At 45.1% G+C, this 19430-nt stretch overlaps 1 protein-coding gene across 1 annotated transcript; it reads right to left on the reverse strand.

The window, feature by feature from the left end:
- Positions 1-1166: 1166 nt before the first annotated feature.
- On the reverse strand, positions 1167-19430 carry PGLYRP3 (peptidoglycan recognition protein 3). The gene is made up of 10 exons (XM_042993881.1): positions 19277-19430; positions 17125-17179; positions 16681-16850; positions 12698-12805; positions 11669-11870; positions 9086-9204; positions 7770-7922; positions 6312-6510; positions 3028-3146; positions 1167-2361 (listed from the first exon to the last, which is right to left on the reverse strand). The coding sequence occupies exons 1-10, from the start codon at positions 19428-19430 to the stop codon at positions 2183-2185; spliced, it is 1458 nt and encodes a 485-aa protein (XP_042849815.1). The 3' UTR covers positions 1167-2182.

The following is a 19430-nucleotide window of genomic DNA, read 5'->3' on the forward strand; positions in this document are numbered from 1 at the left end:
GGCCTGTGCACCCCAAGCTTCAGGCCAGCCTGCTCTCCTAGGGAGTGCCAGACTCCTGGGGGCTGCCTCAGCTGGTGCCTGCAAAGGCACATCCTTCCTGCTGCAAATAGGACTAGTAGATACTGAAGGAAAGAGAAAGTTCTTCTCTACCCTCAAGGTCTTTGCTGGACTAACAATTAAATTTACAGGACACAGATTAACAGTAGGAAAAAAACCAAAGTTTTATTAAGTGTGCACAGAGGTCCAGGAATGAAATTAAGACCAAAGAAATAACCATGCAGGCAGTTTTTACACTTTTCAGACAAATAGACAATAAGTCTGTGAGGTATTGACAGGATCAAGAAAACTTAACACTGGGAGCTTCAATTTGAAAGGGATTCTAAACAGATTTTGGGCCGGGGTGGTAAATTAGTAAAAAGTAACAAGCGTTGTTATACAGCCTCCTCTCTTTCGCTCCTGCTACAGGGAGGGTACCTTTCACATGGGAGATGTATTCCTTCTCTCAGGGGGGCGGAGGAGGGTCTGAGTGTCCTTCTTGCACAGGCTGTCTCTGAAGTGACTTTATTAAATGTTTATTTTTGAGAGAGAAAGAGAGCGCACGAGTGAGCGGGCAAGTGGGGGAGGGGCAGAGAAACAGGGGAACAGGATCCCAAGAAGGCTCCATGCTGACAGCAGAGAGGACTCTGCTACAGAAACTAGAGAAACCTCGAGATCATGACCTGAATGGAAGTCGCCACTTAATGGACTAAGCCACCCAGGTGCCCCTGACGTGACTTTCAGTTAAAATAATCGGTATGCCCAAGAGGCACACTTTGGGACAGCCTGCTCTTGACCCCTACACAAGCTATTGCCTGGGACAAAGTCACAGCAATAGCAACAAGAATAACCATAGCTCCACAGACTTTAATGAAAACATTATCACATGCCAACCATGAGGTCTTAGACATCAACACATTTTAATTCACTTAATCCTCACAACAATCCTCTGATGTGGTGAGGGGTATTATGAACCCCGCTTCACATGATTAAGGGGAGTTGGGAAGAAATTTTCTATACCAAGGACTCAGAAGAGCCAACTGAACAGAATGGGCTGCCCCAGAATTTGCCTTTAAAAAAGCATTTGACAGCTGAGTGCTCTGCTTTTACTCAGATTGTGTGGGTGAGACCAATAAAAGTCAATAATATGGAGGAGACAGTAATCCAGACCATGCAGTGTTGTTGATTTGAAGAGGCCTTGATGAGTTCTGGGGGAGATGGGGAAGTCTACAGCCCTGTAGACATAAGGCCAGCGGGCACAGGTGGGCAAGGGAAGGCCGCAGGCACAGGTGGCTTGTGTAGACACAGCCCAGTTGGGCCTAGAGGACTACTGTTTGCCCTCAGGGAACTTGGGGTGGACAGGACACAGGACCCTAGAGGCACCATTATAGACAAGCGACAAGAGCTGGCTCTGAGCCTCAGACTGGGAGGGGCAACAACAGAGAGAGAATGGCAGGATGGGGGACAGTCCCAGAAGGTGTCTCCAAAAAGAGGGGCTGGTGGAACAGACTGGAAAGGGAAGCAGGGACTTGACACACACATTTGTTTATTCATCCACCTCTCCAACAAACATCTATAGCATACACAAGACTCCAGACACTGCTGAGGAATCAAGGACATGGGGGCAAAGAAACCTGGAAAGCCTCACAATCCAGTGGAGAGAACAACCACACCTGTAAGCAATGAGCCCTAAAATAAGGGCTGCATCCACATGGGGACAAGTGGGTGTGTGAGCAGAGAGGAGTTTTGGGCCTTGACCTGGGTCCTGTGTGAAGCTTGGGGGCTGCTGGGTAGATGGCAGGGGAAGGTACATGGGGCAGAGGGGCAGCCAGAGAGGGAACGAGAAGTCGAACAAGGATCAGCCCATCTTCCCACCTGGCTTAGGAGCTGGGCACCCAGGGGAGGAGAAAATGAGGAGTGAGGAAGGTGGGGCTCACTCAAAGGCTGGGTATGCCCAGCTCTAGGGTTTGGGGCTGCTGGCGGGTGGTGCTAGCAGGAGAGGATCATCCTAACCTGAGAAAGGAGGGGCAGGATGGGGCTGACATGGAGGGGACAACACCAGGTGTTGAGTCAGGATAGAGGGTGAGGACAGGGGAGACCTAGTAGCCCGGTGGGAGAAGCAATCTCAGAAGGAGCAGGGGCTCCTTCAGTGTTTGAAATGAGGCCAAGTCTTAATGATGTTGTACAAAGCTTTCCCAGGAGACAGTGTATTGACAATATCACTGTGCCCCACCAACAGGTAGTTGGGAGTTAAATACCCCTTGTCCACTGCATACTGGATCAGGTTCTGGGCTGCCTCCAGGGCTGCAGCATTGGGCGGCTTTTCTGCAAAACACATTTTCCCATCAGTTTTAGGGTCTTAAGGTTACATGCTTAGGGAAGGGACAAGCTCCTAGATTCCAGTCTCCCGCTGTCCCCACCCCTACCATACCTACCACTACCATAACCAACAAATTCACATTATTTGTGGCAGCCAAGCACAAAGAGAAAACAAAGTCATTTTGTTCTCTGATTCCTCCTTGCAAAGCTCCTTCCAGAAAGTTCAAAACTACTCTAGAAGAGAGCTGCAGTACAACACAACACTCCTCAGCAAGCACCATGAGGCAGACATGGCACCACTGGACCATCCACTGCTTTGCCATAGCAGGCAGTGGGGCTCCCCAACATTCACCAGGGAGGAGAATACATTTGCCAAATGAGCCAAAAAGACACCATATTTGCAAAGGATGGTGTTCTCTCTTGATCCATGCTTGCCTTGCGTATGGCTATAAAGACAGGGCTGAGTATGGGGACAGGTGGATTTGGGGAAAAGTTCTGCCTGGCAGGGACTCTGGGGGACCTGTGTCCTATATTGAGAGTCCACTTTAAAGCTGAAATGTTCTAAACACACTGCCAGGTACCTCAATGTTGCCTTTTCCCCCATGCTTCCCAGACATTGTATATTAAACTTCATCCCCCTACAATGTTCTCTGCTTCATGCTCACCCCTTACCTACAAAGTTGCCTATGAAGGCAATTCCTAAGGCAATATCATTGTATCCATAGGTGTGAGAGCCTTGGATATGCCAGCCAACTCCTTCATACACACCACCATCCTGTCCCACCAGGAAGCTGGGGTTGGACAAAGGAAAATAGAGAAAGTCACTCCTAGAAGGAGAATTAGCTTCATTCACCCCTTAAATCATTAATTCAGTCTTTCTTCCATTTATCAGGTATAGAGTGAACGTCTCTTATGTGCCAATGTGTATGAGACCAAACAACAACAGCAACAACAAAAACCAAGAAGTGAAGATAATCACAAGCAATAACAGCAACTTCCGCCCATTCCAACATGGTTTTGTCCCCACAACTCCACTGAGTCTGACACCACCAAGGTGACCAGTGACTGTCTTGATACTAGTACAATGGAAACTTGTTTTTGTTCTGGTTACATTGACCCTGTTAGCCATGCTCTTCTTTAAATGTTCTCACCCCAGGGCTTCCAGGAGCCCACACCCTCCTATTTTCCTCTACTCTGCTGCTTCCCCCACCTAGGGCTCTCTTCCATCCACCTCCTTTTCCTCAAATATGGTGCTCCTCAGGATTCTGGCCTTCCCCTTCTCTCTTGTCACTCAGCATATTCTCCTGGGACAGTTGCCCAGTCCCATGGCTTTAATTACTATCTATAAAAATCAACATGTCCAAATGAACCCATCTTCTGCAATTTTCTCAGCCAAAAAAGTGGACATCATCTTACTGCCTCCCCCTCTCTCTCCCTCTCCAGTCCCATCCAATCATTGGTCATGGTTTATCATGATACATGGCTATATCTCTGACCTTGATTCCTCCATTTCTCTATGCCAACTGCTATCATACTGCTCCAAGTCGCCATAACCTGTTGTCTGGATTACTTCAATAGCTCCCTGCCCAGAGGTTTACCTCCTTCTAATCCATTCCTGAAACAGCACCTCAAGTGCTTTTGCTAACATACAAATCCAATCATTAGGCATGACTTCCAGTTGCCTTTCAAATAGAGTCAGTCTGTCTGAGTTCTTCTGATATGGTCCCTGTTGGCTTCTCCAGCCTTACCTCTCACCAGTCTTCTTGCTGAAATGTATTTCTAGATATGAATTAAGCTCCTTTAGTTCCTCAAGGATATGCCCTCTCTGGACCCCAGAGAGCATGCTGCTCCCCTTACCTAGAGCACTCCTCACCCTTATTTGCCCCACTAATCCCCATTCCTTACCCACATCAGAGCCTTAATGCCCCTCCCTCTGGAAGCCCTTTGCTATTACTGCCAACTCCACCAAAGTCTTGTTAAAAGATCATCCTCTGCATATCCTGTTCCTTATCTGTCACAGTGTCTAACATGAAGGATTGTCATTACTATTCACTGTCTTCTCTGTAGTACTCCATGAGGGAAGGAGCCATATCTATCTTGCCAAGCACCAGGCACATAGCAGACACTCAATAAATATTGGTTAAAATGTTAGAAAATGGTGATCAAGAAGGAGCCCCCATTCAATGTTAGAGATAACACACCATGAGGCTGGAGTGAAAGGGAGATACCATAAAATCAAGGAATGAAGATGAAGTCCTTGAAGACTGAATGAAAAAGGAAAACTAACATTCCCTGAGCATTTGCCATTTGGAATTTCCAAATTTATGAACAACTCTCTCGTCTGTGCTAATTAATCATAGCAAGGCTGTGGGAAATCCTGCAAAATGCAGCAACTGTTTCCTCCTGTTTGCAAAGGCTGCTTTTAATTTTTTAATTAAGTTTTTAATTTTAATTTTGGTACATTTAACATATAGTGTTATGTTAGTTTCAGTTGTACAAAATAGTGATTCAACAATTCTATACATTACTCAGTGCCCATCATAAGTGTACTCTTAATCCCCATCACCTGTTTTACCCATCCCCCATCCACCTCCTCTCTGGTAACAAACCATCAGTTTGTTCTCAATAATTGAGAGTCTGTTTCTTGGTTTATCTCTCTATCTTCTTTTTCTTTTGTTTATTTTTTTGTTTCTTAAATTCCACTTAAAATTGATTAAATACCTAAATGTGAGACCTGAAACCATAAAAATACTATAAGAGAGCATAGGCAGTAATTTCTCTGATATCGGCCATAGCAACATCTCTCTAGATATGTCTCCTGAGGCAAGGAAAACAAAGGCAAAAATAAACTATTGGGACTACATCAAAATCAAAAGCTGCATAGAGAAGGAAACAATCAACAAAACTAAAAGACAACATATGGAATGGGAGAAGATATTTGCAAATGACATATACAATAAAGGGTTAGTATCCAAAGTATATAAAGAACTTATACAACTCAACACCAAAAAAATAAATAATCCAATTTGAAATAGGCAGGAGATATGAACAGACATTTCTTTAAAGAAGACATCTAGATGGCAAAGGCTACTTTTAAAATGGGAGTTAAAAGGAGAACAGCAACCAGCCCAGAATGACACATATGCAAAAGACACATATCTATCTGAGACTATGGTTTTATTGTAACTAAGTCATGGATGAGTAATTGAAATTTATCATATGCTAAACCTAAATTCTTTCCATGAAAATTCCAAGTCATCTTCCAAGTGGCTTCTGCCATTCCACTAACTTAATGTGTTTCTTTATTATAGACCTGGCATTAAAGGAACCAAAAAAGAACATTTTTACTTCACTCTGTATCTTCAAATAGATAAGGTATTATTGTTCCTGTTGCAGAGATGAGGCAAAAGAGGCCCAGGAAGGTGAAAAGTTTGTGTATCTATAAAATGGAGTAAACTATACCAGAGTTATTATAGGATTCTAACATCAGAGGGAGCAAGTTTGAGGTTGGGCCAGAGTAAGGTAGGAGGTGAGTAGGGCCTGTGACCCTGAGTGGTTGGAAGGGATTGCATAAAAAGGCACAATCCTCCAATGGCCTTCTGTAAGGGTCTCATGGTCTTGCTTTATCATTATTGTTGTTAATGTCTTTTCAGAGTCTTCCCAACCACTCATAGAGAATATGCCCAGGAGAGATAACTAACCCTTAGCTATGATCTAACTGATACTCAGTCCAGAGACTTGCTTGAATAAAATGTGAGGTTTTATGTGAAGCACCCACAACCAAAGAAGGGTTCAATAAACATCAGTTCCTTCCCCAGCCTTCCTCCTACAGTCCTGAAGAATAAAAGGGCATGTTTTCTTTTCTTTTTTAACATTAATTTATTGTCAAATTGGTTTCCATACAACACCCAGTGCTCATCCCAACAAGAGGAGGGCATGTTTTCAATCCCACTTACTGATATCCAATGTCACAGAAGTGCTGTGTGTCCATGTGGAAGGATTGTATATCTTGGACACGAATATGGCAATCCATGGATACATTGCAGGTTGTACCAGCGGTGTGGATGATGATGACATATTTTGCTGGGAGGCTCATTTTAGGGCAGTGTGTCTCTCTGGCTTCCCATACTGACCGTGAAATGATGTTGGGGCAAGCTGTGGTAAGGTAAAAAACCAAGAGCATGGGAACACACCTACTTATGGACAAACTCATAACTGAAGGCTGGATTCCTTCTCGGTCTCCCCAACCTCTGGCACCCATTGCCACTTCCTGATGTAAGCTCAAGCTTTGGAATTTAGGAAAGTCCAGACAGGAACTTTCTGGGTCATGTGCCTGGAGCTAAGGGACAGAGGTAAAAATTTATAAGTTCTGATAACAACTGTGGAAATCATTATATGAACATAAGGGGAAGGACTGTTGATTGTACAGAGGCATGGCCATTTTATTCAAAAGACAAAGTATGCCTACCTGCTTGATGTATTGCCTACCTACTTGCTATATTGCACATTTATGCAGGTGTGTGGACCTATGAAACAGGACAATGTGAAGAAATCAGCTGTGTCTCTGAACTGATCATGTGTATATGGAAATAATTCAAAATATATAAAAAACTCTACAAATGCTAAAAATATCATTATTGAAGACAGCATCCATCTGAAAGCCAGAAGCATTTTATTAAAAACTTAGTTTAAAAAAAAAAGCTTAATAAAAATATCCTTGAGTCCAAGAAAAGGTCCACTCTAGCAGAAAGCTAGATATATTGTACTGTTTTTAGGTCACTGCTTGCTCACTCCAAAATAGCATATGATTTTTATTACCCTACTTCTTGGAATATTCACTCTGATGTCAGTGTTACCTGCTGACTCGTTTTTCTCAGTGTGTGGTCATGCTGCAGGATGGCTGCATTTTGCTCTTAGAATGCTGTGTGTGTGTGTGTGTGTGTGTGTGTGTGTGTGTATGTACTCACCTGCTATACACAAAACTGTATAAATGTTTACCCCATCCCATTATCATGTTTCCTTTTTCTCCATAGCTTTGATGCAATCTGACATCATATGTATTTTACTTGTTGAGTTCTTCATTTCCTGTTTTTCTTCACTGAAATGTGCAGATTTGTATATTTGTTCACAGCTGTGTTCTCAGTTCCTAGAATAGTGCCTCGTATTCAGTTAATATTTGTTGCTTGAATGAAAGTGTGTGCACATATATATTGCTAACAAGAATGGTCTCACGGCTATATCACACTACTAGTGGGAAGGAGATGAGGCCAGGAAGCTAGCCTGTCAGAATTTTTTGGATCTCAGCATGAGGTGTTCTTGATCCAAGAAGCCAGTGAACACCAATAGGACACAGCATTCCCTAATGTGGTTGAGTGATAACTGGGAGGAAGGTGAGGCAAGATTGAGGGTCTTACCTTTCCTAGGCATCACTGGCTTTTGAGGGACCAGACAGACCTCTTCATTCAAGATGAGTAGCTGAATATACCTGGGTGACAGATGACCCTTCTGGATGGCATAGGATATCAGGTCCTCTGCAGCTGATAGGGCGGCAGGGCTTAGACTACTTCCTAAAAGAGGATAACGTGGGACCAAGAACTGTCAGCAAGACATTCCATCCTGATCTAGACCTGGGAGAGGATAAGATGTCACCTAGGTCTGAATAACTGATAGATTGGAAGAGAGGAAACAAATCCAGTAGCCAAAATAGGGCCTAAGAGACAAGGAGCTACTTGGACAGAGCTCTTAGAAGCCAAATTGGTGACCTATTCCAATTGCCAAACTAGGACCTTATTTATACTCCATCTCTAGGTGAAAGAGCTGGGCGGCAATTAAAGCTACATGCAAAGGAAGGCCAACTTGACTAAATCAGGTATGCCTTAGCATGCAGGAAAAGGGAACAGAATTTAGGAACTCCCACAATCAGGCATGTGGCAAGTGCACTTTATATCCATTAACTCATATAATTCTCACTGAAAACCTCCAAGATAAATGCTATTCCTAGCCCCAGTTGGCAAATGAGGATCCTGGCAGGTTCCAGTTATTCACTTACTAGCTCTTAACTCCATTTTTTTCTTGAGCTCTCCTGTTTCGCAGGGGCTAGAAACCTCAAACTACATTTCCCAGACCTCATTGGTGCCAGCTCTGGCTGGGTTCTGCTGCTCCAGCAAGAGAGAAGCCATGTTTTTCTTCCTCTGCCATCCATAAGTATAGACTCAGTGCCATACAACATCAGACTCCAGAAGTGATGGTAAGAACTGAGAGCTTAAGCGGTGTCAGTGGTGGCTTCAGCTACCAAACAGGAGTGCAGACCAGAGAGGAAGAAGAGAAACAACAACAACAAAAAAGCTATATCATAGAATCCAAGGGAGAAAGGAACTCAAAAGAAAGGATGGGTCACCTGGGTGGCTCAGTTGGTTAAGTGTCTGACTTCAGCTGAGGTCATGATCTCACAGTTCGTGGGTTTGAGCCTTGCATCAGGGTCTGTGCTGGCAGCTCAGAGGCTAGAGCCTGTTTCAGATTCTGTGTCTCCCCCCCCCCGCCCCTCCCCCAGTCATGCTCTATTTCTCTCTCAAAAATAAACATTAAAAGAGAGACAGAGAGAGAGAGAAGGGTGATAGTCAGAGAGGACCAGTATGTTGTAGACTGGAGAGACAAGAGTGTTAAGACAAGGGAGTGGAGGAAGAGAGCGTGGAAAACTCTCTGGCAGAAGGTCCAAGGGGACAACCGTTACCTATCTTATTGCCAAAGAAGGCAATTCCCAGGGAGATGTTGTTGTAGCCCTGGGTATGCATGCCTTGGACATCCCAGCCGACACCTTCATACACCCTGCCATCGTCCCCAATCAGGAAGCTGCAGGGCAAGGAAACATGGATTTGAAGGCAAATTAAAGAAGACCTCTCACCCAACCCATTTAAATTTCCAAGAGATGTGGGAATATACTTTAAATTATTTTGTGATTTAGCTTAGTTGTGTGTCCCAGAACCTCACTTTAAAAATACTCAGTTGGTGGGGTGCCTGGGTGGCTCAGTTGGTTGAACGTCCAACTTCAGCTTAGGTCATGATCTCATGGTTTGTGAGTTCGAGCCCTGCATTGGGCTCTGTGCTGACAGCTCAGAGCCTGGAGCCTGCTTTGGATTCTGTGTCCTCTCTCTGCCCCTCCCCACTTGTGCTCTATCTGTCTCTCAAAAATAAATAAAGGTAAAAAATTTTTAATTAAAAAAATACTCAGTTGGTTCTAGGGTGCCTGGGTGGCTCAGTCAGTTAGGCATCCGGCTTCGGCTCAGGTCGTGATCCCCCAGTTCATGGGTTCGAGCCTTCATCCAGCTCTGTGCTGACAGCTCGGAGCCTGGAGTCTGCTTCAGATTCTGTGTTTCCCTCTCTCTCTTTCTCTGCCCCTCCCCTGTTCATGCTCTATCTCACTCTTTCTCAAAAATAAATAAACATTTTTAAAAAATTTAAAAAATATATTCGGTTGGTTCAAAGTGGAATTCAAATGTGTGACTCTTAAACACCTGAGAACATTATTTCAACACTTTTCCAGGGCAATGAAAACTCATCCATCCTATTTTTTAATTATAGGAGAAAGCACATGAACATTTAAAATAAACAACTGGAGGGGTGCCTGGGTGGCTCAGTCGGTTGAGCGTCTGACTTCAGCTCAGGTCATGATCTCACGGTTTGTGAGTTTGAGCCCTGCATCGGGCTCTGTGCTGACAGCTCAGAGCTTGGAGCCTGCTTCAGATTCTGTGTCTTCCTCTCCCTCTGCCCCTCCCCCTCTCATGTTCTGTAATTCTCTCTCTCTGTCAAAAATAAACATTAAAAAATAAATAAATAAATAAATAAAATAAACAGTTGGAGTTCAGGAATCCCTTAATATTGGCTTTATCTTCAGTTTCTCCTTAGGAATACCTGTAAGCTCTTCTGTATCACAGAAATTTGTTTAGAATATTCCTTTTTTTCAGTTTCTTTTAAAAACAATATATCTATTCTTTTGCTCTACCTCCTGCCTCCTTTCTGTCTCTCTAACTTTCTTACTCTCCACTTCCCAACTACACTCTTCAGAAATTATGTTTTCACAGCTCTTGCCATATTCCACTCTTAATAGACTGTGAGTTTCCATAGCAAATGGAGCACAGAAAGAACACTTTCTCAAGGATGCCTAAAGACCCTGAATGGAGGTGAGCCCACCTCCCACCCTGCACTGACATGGCCTGGGGATTGGGTGGGGCCTCAGTATGCCCACTGATCTGGGAAGACTTTGCTGCCCAGACTTTCAGTAAGTATCTCTGTCACTCTTCAGCAGCCTTTGGTTAGTCCAATGTGAACTGTCCCTTATGGCAACAGTCAGCTGTACCATACAAACTGGAGATTATGTGTGTCTATATACACATCCTCATAAAAAATTTTTTTAAGTTTATATTTATTTATTTTGAGAGAAAGATAGTGGGTGTGCATGTGGGGAGGGGCAGAGAGAGAGGAAGAGAGAGAGTCCCAAGCAGGATCACCACTGTCAGTGCAGAGCCCTATGACTGAAGCTCGCTCCATCTCACAAACCATGAGATCATGACCCGAGCTGAAAACAAGTCAGATGCTGAACCAAATGAGCCACCCAGGTGCTCTTATTCTCATTATTAAGGGGAAAGGAAGAGTTTCTGGGCCTCCACTGGTAATCCTGAGTGGACACTTGATACACAACCTCAGGATCTCTCCATGCATCACATTTGTTTTAACATGGGGCTCTCCCCTCTCGATCCCCACCACCATTCCCTGTGAGATCAGACCTCAGTGTGACGTGGTCCTCCAAGGAACCCAGTGGGAGAATGCTCCTCACTGTCTTTGTGTAGACTGCTGGATCAGTAGGCAGTCTGGGAACAGCTCTAGGTCCCACTCCCTAACTTAACAAATTCTCTGTCTTCTCTAGACCATGGCATCCGTACCTTTGACACAGGGGGTGGTAAAGTTCTCCCATTCTCTCACCCATTCCTCAGAGTGGATGGGAGGGCCTAGGTAATGCTTGTGAAGACCTTTGTAAACTGTAATATTCTACATGCTCCATGGACAACTGTAGTTATTACACAACCTCCCTTACTTGTTCCAGAATCCTCCAGTGTCTGAGACCATCTTTGAATAAATGGCTCTGAGCCATCCTTCCTAAACACCTCTGAGGATTCTGGATTTTGTTCATTTGTTTTAACATTTTTTATTCATTATAAAAGTAACATGAATGGGAAGATGGGAAACTAGATGAGGGAAATTGGGTGGCCCCCTCAGAGGCAGATTTGAATGTGGCCCCAGGACCCACCCATTTGCTTACTTGTAGACCACGTCGCACCAGCCTTTGGTATAGACAGAATGGGACTGAAAGCCCCGAAGCCTCTGGCTGCAAACATCCTGCTCCTGGCACTCCATCCCTGTGAGCTGGTTCATGATGACATAGGCCACAGGTTGTGTCAGCTGGGCCCTGCAGGTCTGTGATCTCGCTCCCCACTCCTTGCGGGAGACAATGGTGGGAGCTTCTGCAAGGGGACCACAGGATGGCATACAGCAAGCACTACTATTTCTTCTGCAGGCCTGGGAGAGTCCCCTGGATGCCTCCACCACCCACAGCCCCCCTTCTCATCTCCATAGCCTATTCTGGCTAAAAGCAGTCCCCATGCAGACTCTACATCAGCATCAGAAGTAAAGCTGTCTTGGTTTTCATACACTCCCTCATTGTATATCCTAAAGGACAAACCCCCCTCAGCCCTACCCTCGCCTGCTTTGCACTTCCCACCTCCAGAAAGTAGCCCCTGTGACACTCTGTGCTAACCATGGGGCTCTGAGCTGCCATCTCTTAAAGCACCCCAGTATGAATGCATTGTCCTCACTGGCATTTGCCCTGGGTCTCTGACCTATCTATTGTCTGGGCCTCCCCTCAGAACGGTGACTCTCTGAGGAAAGCTCTGTTTCTCTCCTCAGATTCGAGCCCTTAGGAAGTTCCCTGAGCATCAGGTACATGTCTTTCTCCCATGTGAAAATGCACTGCAGACAGGACTGAGAGCCCTGCACAGGGCCCCAGGACCCCTGAGGGCTCACTTACTATCTTTATGTTGGAAGCATCTGGGAGCTTTCTGAGGGATAGGGTGTCTCTACCCTTCTACTGACAGCTGGAGACTGGGGGCCTTGTTCTTAGTCCCTGGGTTTTCCCTCCTTCCTGGAACCCACCTTTGCCTGAGGATTCATGGCAATCCATGGGAGCTTTGTGGGATTCAACCCCACCTACCAACCCAGCCCAAGTATAATTAAGTCCCGAGAAACACTTCTGGCTACCTGAGGATCCCTAGCTAACCCCAAACCACCTCACCATTTTGACCCTTGTGAATGAGCTGAGAGATGCCAACAAACAAGTCTAGAAGCCCCTCTGATAATCCTCTGGCTTGGGTTTCATTCCAGGAGAACAGTGGGGAATCCCCTGCAAAGGAACATTGCACTTAGTGCTGGTCCTTGGAGAATACCTGGACCAGTGAAGAGGAATAGACTCGACATCCCCACCCCAAAGTCCACAGCCTCTCCACTCCCCCAAGTCCCCTGACATCTTCTAGGAAACAACACAAAAGAGAACTACAGATGTTTCTGGCTTCACCCCACCTCTGCCTCCCACATCTGCCCCAGTGAGACCTTCATGCCCTCCCAAATCCCCTCCATTCCAGGGGAATTGCCATCTCTCCTGCCCCCTCGTCTGAGCAGCTCTAGCTCTCCTGGCTCACCTACATACCTTTGTTCAGATCAGAGGGTCACATACCAAGGTGGTCATCATTATTTGGTGGTAACATGTACACATGTATCAAGTATGTATTGATCCAGACAAGGTTCTTGAAATACAGAAATTTGCAGATTGTTGTGACTGTCCTCACAAACTAGATTTTTGAGATGGGATTAACTGAGGATTAGTCATCATCAACATGCCTCATTCTCCTCTGCCTGTTTAGTACCAGAGATCATAGGAGCAAAACCTACTAGAACCAGCAGTGTCACCAACATCACCTCCCACAGGGCAGCTCTATAGTTTACCAAGCACTTTCAAGAGCCTTACTAGATTTGTGGCTTAAAACACGTATATGTGATAAGCAAAGAAAATTAACCACTCCCTCAACACAGAGGAGAAACTAAGGCTCAAAGAAGTTAAGTTACTTGTCTAAGATGATAGGGGTTTAAGCCATGGGCTTGGTTCCAACCTAGGCTGTCTGACCCAAGCTGCGTTCACTGCCACTATACTTGGTGACCTCTCCAAAGCTGTCAGATGACCTTGGATAAGTCACTGCTGCAATGGAGCCCAGCTCGTATCCTTGTCTGTAAGTCAAGGTCACTAAGGGCCTCCATTCTGTCCTTCTGTGAAATCATCAGGAGCAAATTCATGACCATGAAACTAAAGCCAAGGTGTGCTGGGCAGACTGGGGAGACTACTGAGGACTGGCACCACTCTCAGTAGGGCAGGGGACACCTGAGCTAGGCTCTAATGGGGAGCCAAGGACTGGCCAGAAGGAACAATCAATGAGCGATAAGGAGGATGACTAACAATTAGTATGAAAAGCACTTCTGACCCAATGAAAGAAAACTCACCCCAAGTCCCAAAATCCCAAGCAGGGAAAATAAGAAGCCACAGCAGCATCCTCATGTGGTCCCAGGGTGCCAACAGGGTTAGTGTGGACCTTGGCCCTGGAAGAGATGTCAACAGTTAACCCAGCTGTGCTCACTCCTCAAACAGGATACCCACCCCACTGCATGGCACCCCTGCCTGCCTCACAACCAAACTGAGAGCCAGCACCTGCCTAGAGGTCTCAGGGTCCTCAGCACAGAGCCTAACCCTCAGCAGGTGCTCATTAAAGTTGAGGGTGCTAGCAGCTCTTGCCCAAAGTCACCCAACCAGTAGTGGCAGATCAGGATTCATACCCAGGTATGTCTCCACAGCCTCTGCCTGGAACTTCGCCACAGTCTGTCCAAGTTTTTGATGCTGGAGATTCTCAACGTGGGCCCAAGAGGTTAAACCCCAGGATCTCTGTGGTCTCTTCTGGCTGCAGGAATCTTTTTGGCTCTCTTGGGCAGAAATGAATTGCTTGTTTATGCTCAATCAAAATGAAATACCAGTTCCCCAAGATGACAACAAAACATCAACTTTTCTCCTGGTTATCCTACTGAGAAATGAGAGAGGGAAGTTTCAGATAAAATGAGGTATATCATTGTCCTCCAGAGTTTTTATATTATAATCAGTAGTCCCCAGATGGAAAATGTTTAGAACCATGTTTTAAGACCTGAGCATATAGGAACTTCCTGGATCAGGACCAGCAATCTCTTGGTTAATAATACCCAGTATTCCATTCATTTGGGAAAAACTGTCACTTAAGAGGAAATGAGCCAATTGCAGATGAGAGTAGGAAACATGTGGGAAAGTGTCAGCCTTCCTCTTTGGCCAAATGAGAGGTAAGGATTAGCTTGTCCAATATGGAGCCCTGTGGCTGGCCTCCCAGAAAACAGGTTGGCCTTTTGCAAAGCTACTTAGAAACCAGCAATCTATTCTGGTCAACAGAAGGTTTGGATCCTGGTCACTTGCTCATGGTACTTTCCCAACCATGAGTGTTTAAGTGGCAAATGCTGTCCCGAGCTTGTCACATCACACAGCTGAAATTACAAGGCTTGAGCCCAGCCCCTCATCACACCCAGGGCAGAGACTAGTGGCACCTCCCACCCCCACCTCCAATCACAACCCTGCCTGGTGCCAGAGTTCATCTGCCTTGGTTCACACTGCTATGCATTCTGTATCCTTAAAATAAAGATGCAATAGCAGAATAGGGACCAAGTGAAACATAATCAATAGGGATTCAGAGCTAGACAGAAAGGAAAGAAATTGAGTAGAGTTAACTCCAGGACCCACAACCTTGGCAGGAAAGATCCCGGCATGGTAGAACTAAACTCATTTAGTATAATTTAAAATAGAATTTTTTTATTTGGAGGAAGAGTTCAAAAGGGAAGATCACGGAACTTTCTCCACCATATTAATATTTTAGCCAGATAGAAGAGTCCAGTCCCTTCCAAGGGAGAGGGCTTCTCAACAAGGAACACACTCACACTCACACTCAGAAATACCTATGGGTCCCGTGCTGTCCCAGCCCCACAGGTCAGGGTACAGGCAGCCCGCCCTTCATTGGCTGGCAGTTCCTTCCTTCAGACTTGGCTTCTGGCCCTGCTCTCCTCCAGCTGCCACCTCCCAGGCCTTCAGGACGCCTCTCACCAGAGGGCACTCCCTCCCCGGTAAGGAAGCACCTGGGTTCTGGCTTTCTGGATAGAAGAACACCCGGGTTCCTAATAGAAGGTGAAGAGGGGACAGAGTTCTCAGGCTTCCAGAAGGCTCCGTGCAGGGCACCCAGAGTAACTGGGAGAGACCAGACTCAAACTGGGAGCAAGGCCTCACCCTGTGAATAAGCCCAGGTTCCGCCTCCCTGGGAAAGAGCATAATTGCCCAAGGCTCCCTGAGCTGCTTCCTCATCCCCAGCCTTTGGGAAGCCCAGCCAACCCAACATCTGGGAACTTCTTGGCCTTGAGTGGGTCAAACTTTGCTACCCCAAGATATGCCTTTTTGGCATATGGGTTATTCCAGGCTGGTTATTTTATAAGGAAATACACAAGAGCCATGAGAAGTTCTGAAAACCAAGAAGTTACGCTTTTGTAAGAGACACATGAATAGGGAAATCTCCACTTGTAAGGGTGTCTCCTTCAGCACTAGGATGCAGGTGTGACTGTCCAGAAGCTGCTATCACTGGAGAAAGCAATAACTTATATCTGCTTAACTTTGCCCTTGTTTGCTGTACTTTTCCTGGGAACCTCCCACAACTGAATTCCTGCCCCCAACATCTTTTGTCTTTAGTTAATGATGGTATTTAAGGTGATGGCTTTGGCCATTTCGGGGAGTTACTCAGTTTTCCTGGGGCTCTGCCATGTATATATAGGAAGTATACAATTTCTTAAGCTTTCCTTGATTCTCTATTAATCTGTCTCATGTCAATTTAATTTTTAGTCCATTTAATGAACTTTGAAAGGCAGAAGAAAACTTTTCATCCCCAACAAGACAGACCTGCTCCAGGAGTGTCAAGGTTGTGGATGGGGGCCACTGCCCCACCCTCCTTCCACCAGGGCCACCTGCACAGGTAGGATGGAGGCAGAGGAACAGAAAGGTACATTCCAGAAGGCACAATGTGCTATCCACAATGTGGATATCCACAATGTGCTATCATCACTAGTACTTATTTTGGCCCATGCATCCACCAGCTCCACCAAGAACACCTGGTCCCTCACCCACTCCAAGCTCACTTCCCATGAGGGGAGTATCTCCGCAAGGACCTGCACGGCTCTCACCTCCCAGGGGGTGGGGGCAGCCTCCTGAGACTGCAGAAAGGACCCTTCTGAGGGAATGCCCCAAATCCAGACGGGTGGCCCTTAGTGGGACTGCAGTCTTACTCTCAGGCCTGTGGGAACTGGAAAAGCCCCCTCAAGGGGGGATCGCACAAATAAACCACTTCCAAATGCCATTCTCCCCATTTAACCGACAAGACCCAAGGCTGGAGAGAAAGGCCCCAGGAGCAGTGTGAAAGAGAGCAGGGGGCTACTTTAGCTGTAGTCTGGGATCAATACTATAGGGACCCCATCAGTTTCCCAAACTTTGCTGACTTGCTGTTTCTCCTTACCTCTGCTATATCCCCACCTTGACTAGTAATAAAGTTCTTGCAATGAGAAGCTCACCTCTGGGGCATCCAGTTCCACAGTTGAGAAGACTGGTCTCCTTCTGCAGGTGGGCCTGCAAATGAGAACGTCAGGGATGGGATTGGAATCTTGGCTGGTGAGGGAGGGATGGGAATACTAGGCAGTGGCTGCCAAGAGGAAGCAAGTAGCACCCAGGCAGCGAATACTTAGGGCTAAGGGGCCCATTCTGTATGATGGCATCAGGAGGGAGAAAGAATGTGGGCTGTCCCTCTCTGGTTCTGTGCATTTAGGACTAAAATGCTAAGTTCTGAATGACTCAGGTCCAGTTATCCTCCCCAGCCACACTCACCTCTCTTGGCCAGAGCAGCTCCTTTCCTGAATGTTCTCTCAACATAGTTGTCTCAGGGAAAAGTTCTTGTGTGACTGCATGGTGAGCTAAACTAGCCACTTTTTTTCATGTAGCACCATTTCAAGTATATTGAAAGAACAATTAACAGCCAAACCATGGATATTCATGTGTGTGTGTGTGTGTGTGTGTGTGTGTGTGTGTGTGTATGTATATATCTCAGACATCTCAAAAATGAACAGAGTGTACCTTTTACTTCAAGGAAAACAACGAATGAAATTTGTTAGCAATAATGAAATTGGAGCTTTCAAACAAAAATTAGAGTTTTGGAAAATTTGTGTTGGCTATCATGAGTTTGACAGTCTCCCAATACTTTAAGACTTTTCTGATAAGATCAGCGATGATATTAATTTATCTGATTTATATATGTACATATTAAAGATTGAAATGTGTGGGTGTTGTATGGAAACCAATTTGACAGTAAATTTCATATATTAAAAAATAAAAAAATAAAAAAATAAATTAAAAAAAAAAAAAAAAAAAAAAATAAAGATTGAAATGTGTCAGCATTTGGAAAGTGTGGATAACTCAGTGAATCAATATTTTCCAATGACCAATATATGAACTTACAAAATGATGCCTGAATAAAGACCCATTCAAATTTCACAATAGACAATGGATTTCAATGTAACAGAATACAAAGGACTCATTGATATGGTTTCAGATTCTACATTGCAACTAACCTTAAGAAACCTCTACTTGTTGAGTTTTGGTGTCTTATCAAAGAAGAATATCCACAGTGATTTTTAAAGACTATTAATATATTCCTCCCCTTTCCAACTACTTATCTGTGTAAGGTTGGATTTTCTTCATATCTTCAACCAAAACAACACAGAAAACATATTGAATGCAGAAATGGATATGAGAATTCAGGAGTCTTCTTTTAACTCATACATTAAAGAGGCATACAAAAATGTAAAAAGTGATACCACCTATTTGCTTTAAAAAATAGTATTTTTCATTTAAAAATGTGTTAATATGGGTTTAGTTATACTAGTGTAAGTGAATCAGTATTTTGACTTTAAAATTTCTGATATTATACGTATTAATACACATAACCTACATAAACAAAAACTCTTTGGTATCTTCAATATTTTTTTTAGTGTAAAAGGGTCTTGAGAGCCAAAAGTGTAAGAATTGGGATCCAAGGAATGTCATGGGCTGACCTGTAGCTGGTAGGCCACAAGGGGGCAGCATGCTGTGCAGTAATTCCAAACGGGCCTCCCCACATCCCTGTCCACTGCACCTCCCACTTCTTTTCTTTCCTTTTCTGCACTCTCCTGGGAGGCACAACCTCTCAATTACAGGAAGTAATCTTCTAAGCGTGCGTTCCGTCAAAACCAAGGCAGGCACGTATAATTCTGCAAATGTTTATCAGATGTCTCAAATGCAAAGCTTGTCATCCAGGACTGGGTAAATATGAGAACCCCTGCTCTCGAGGAGCTAATAATCTGGTGAGGTAGGCTGAGTCATAGGATCAGCGTCTAGGGTGATAAGGGATATGCCTAATCTCAAGGCATAATTTGCATAAACGAGCATATTTTTCCTGAAGGCAAAGCTGGAAGATACTGGACTGTATTTCCAGGGCAATACAGGTCAGCTAGGCAGTGATTCTTCCAGTAAGAGACCCTTGGGTTCTCTGATTCAGAAGAGTACTTGACCTGATCAGGCAACAAGTCCAAATAGGACTGACTGTCGCCAATTTGCAGCTGCTGCCTCAGGGTCATTTTCAGGGAGTGACCTGGGGACTGTGAATTGAAATCCTGGGCCCAAGGCCCTCCCTACCTTGCAAGCCCTCTGAACTGTCTTGCAAGCAGGTGAGCTCCAGGTGAGACCAGTAGCCTCTGAGGCTGAAGTCACACATTTCCCATTCTTGGTCGGCTTTCATCCATTTTTTGTTCACAGCAAGTCTCCCCAAGATGGGGTGCATGGGCCCCAT

Source organism: Panthera tigris, chromosome C1, assembly GCF_018350195.1.
Source record: "Panthera tigris isolate Pti1 chromosome C1, P.tigris_Pti1_mat1.1, whole genome shotgun sequence".
Taxonomy (NCBI): domain Eukaryota; kingdom Metazoa; phylum Chordata; class Mammalia; order Carnivora; family Felidae; genus Panthera; species Panthera tigris.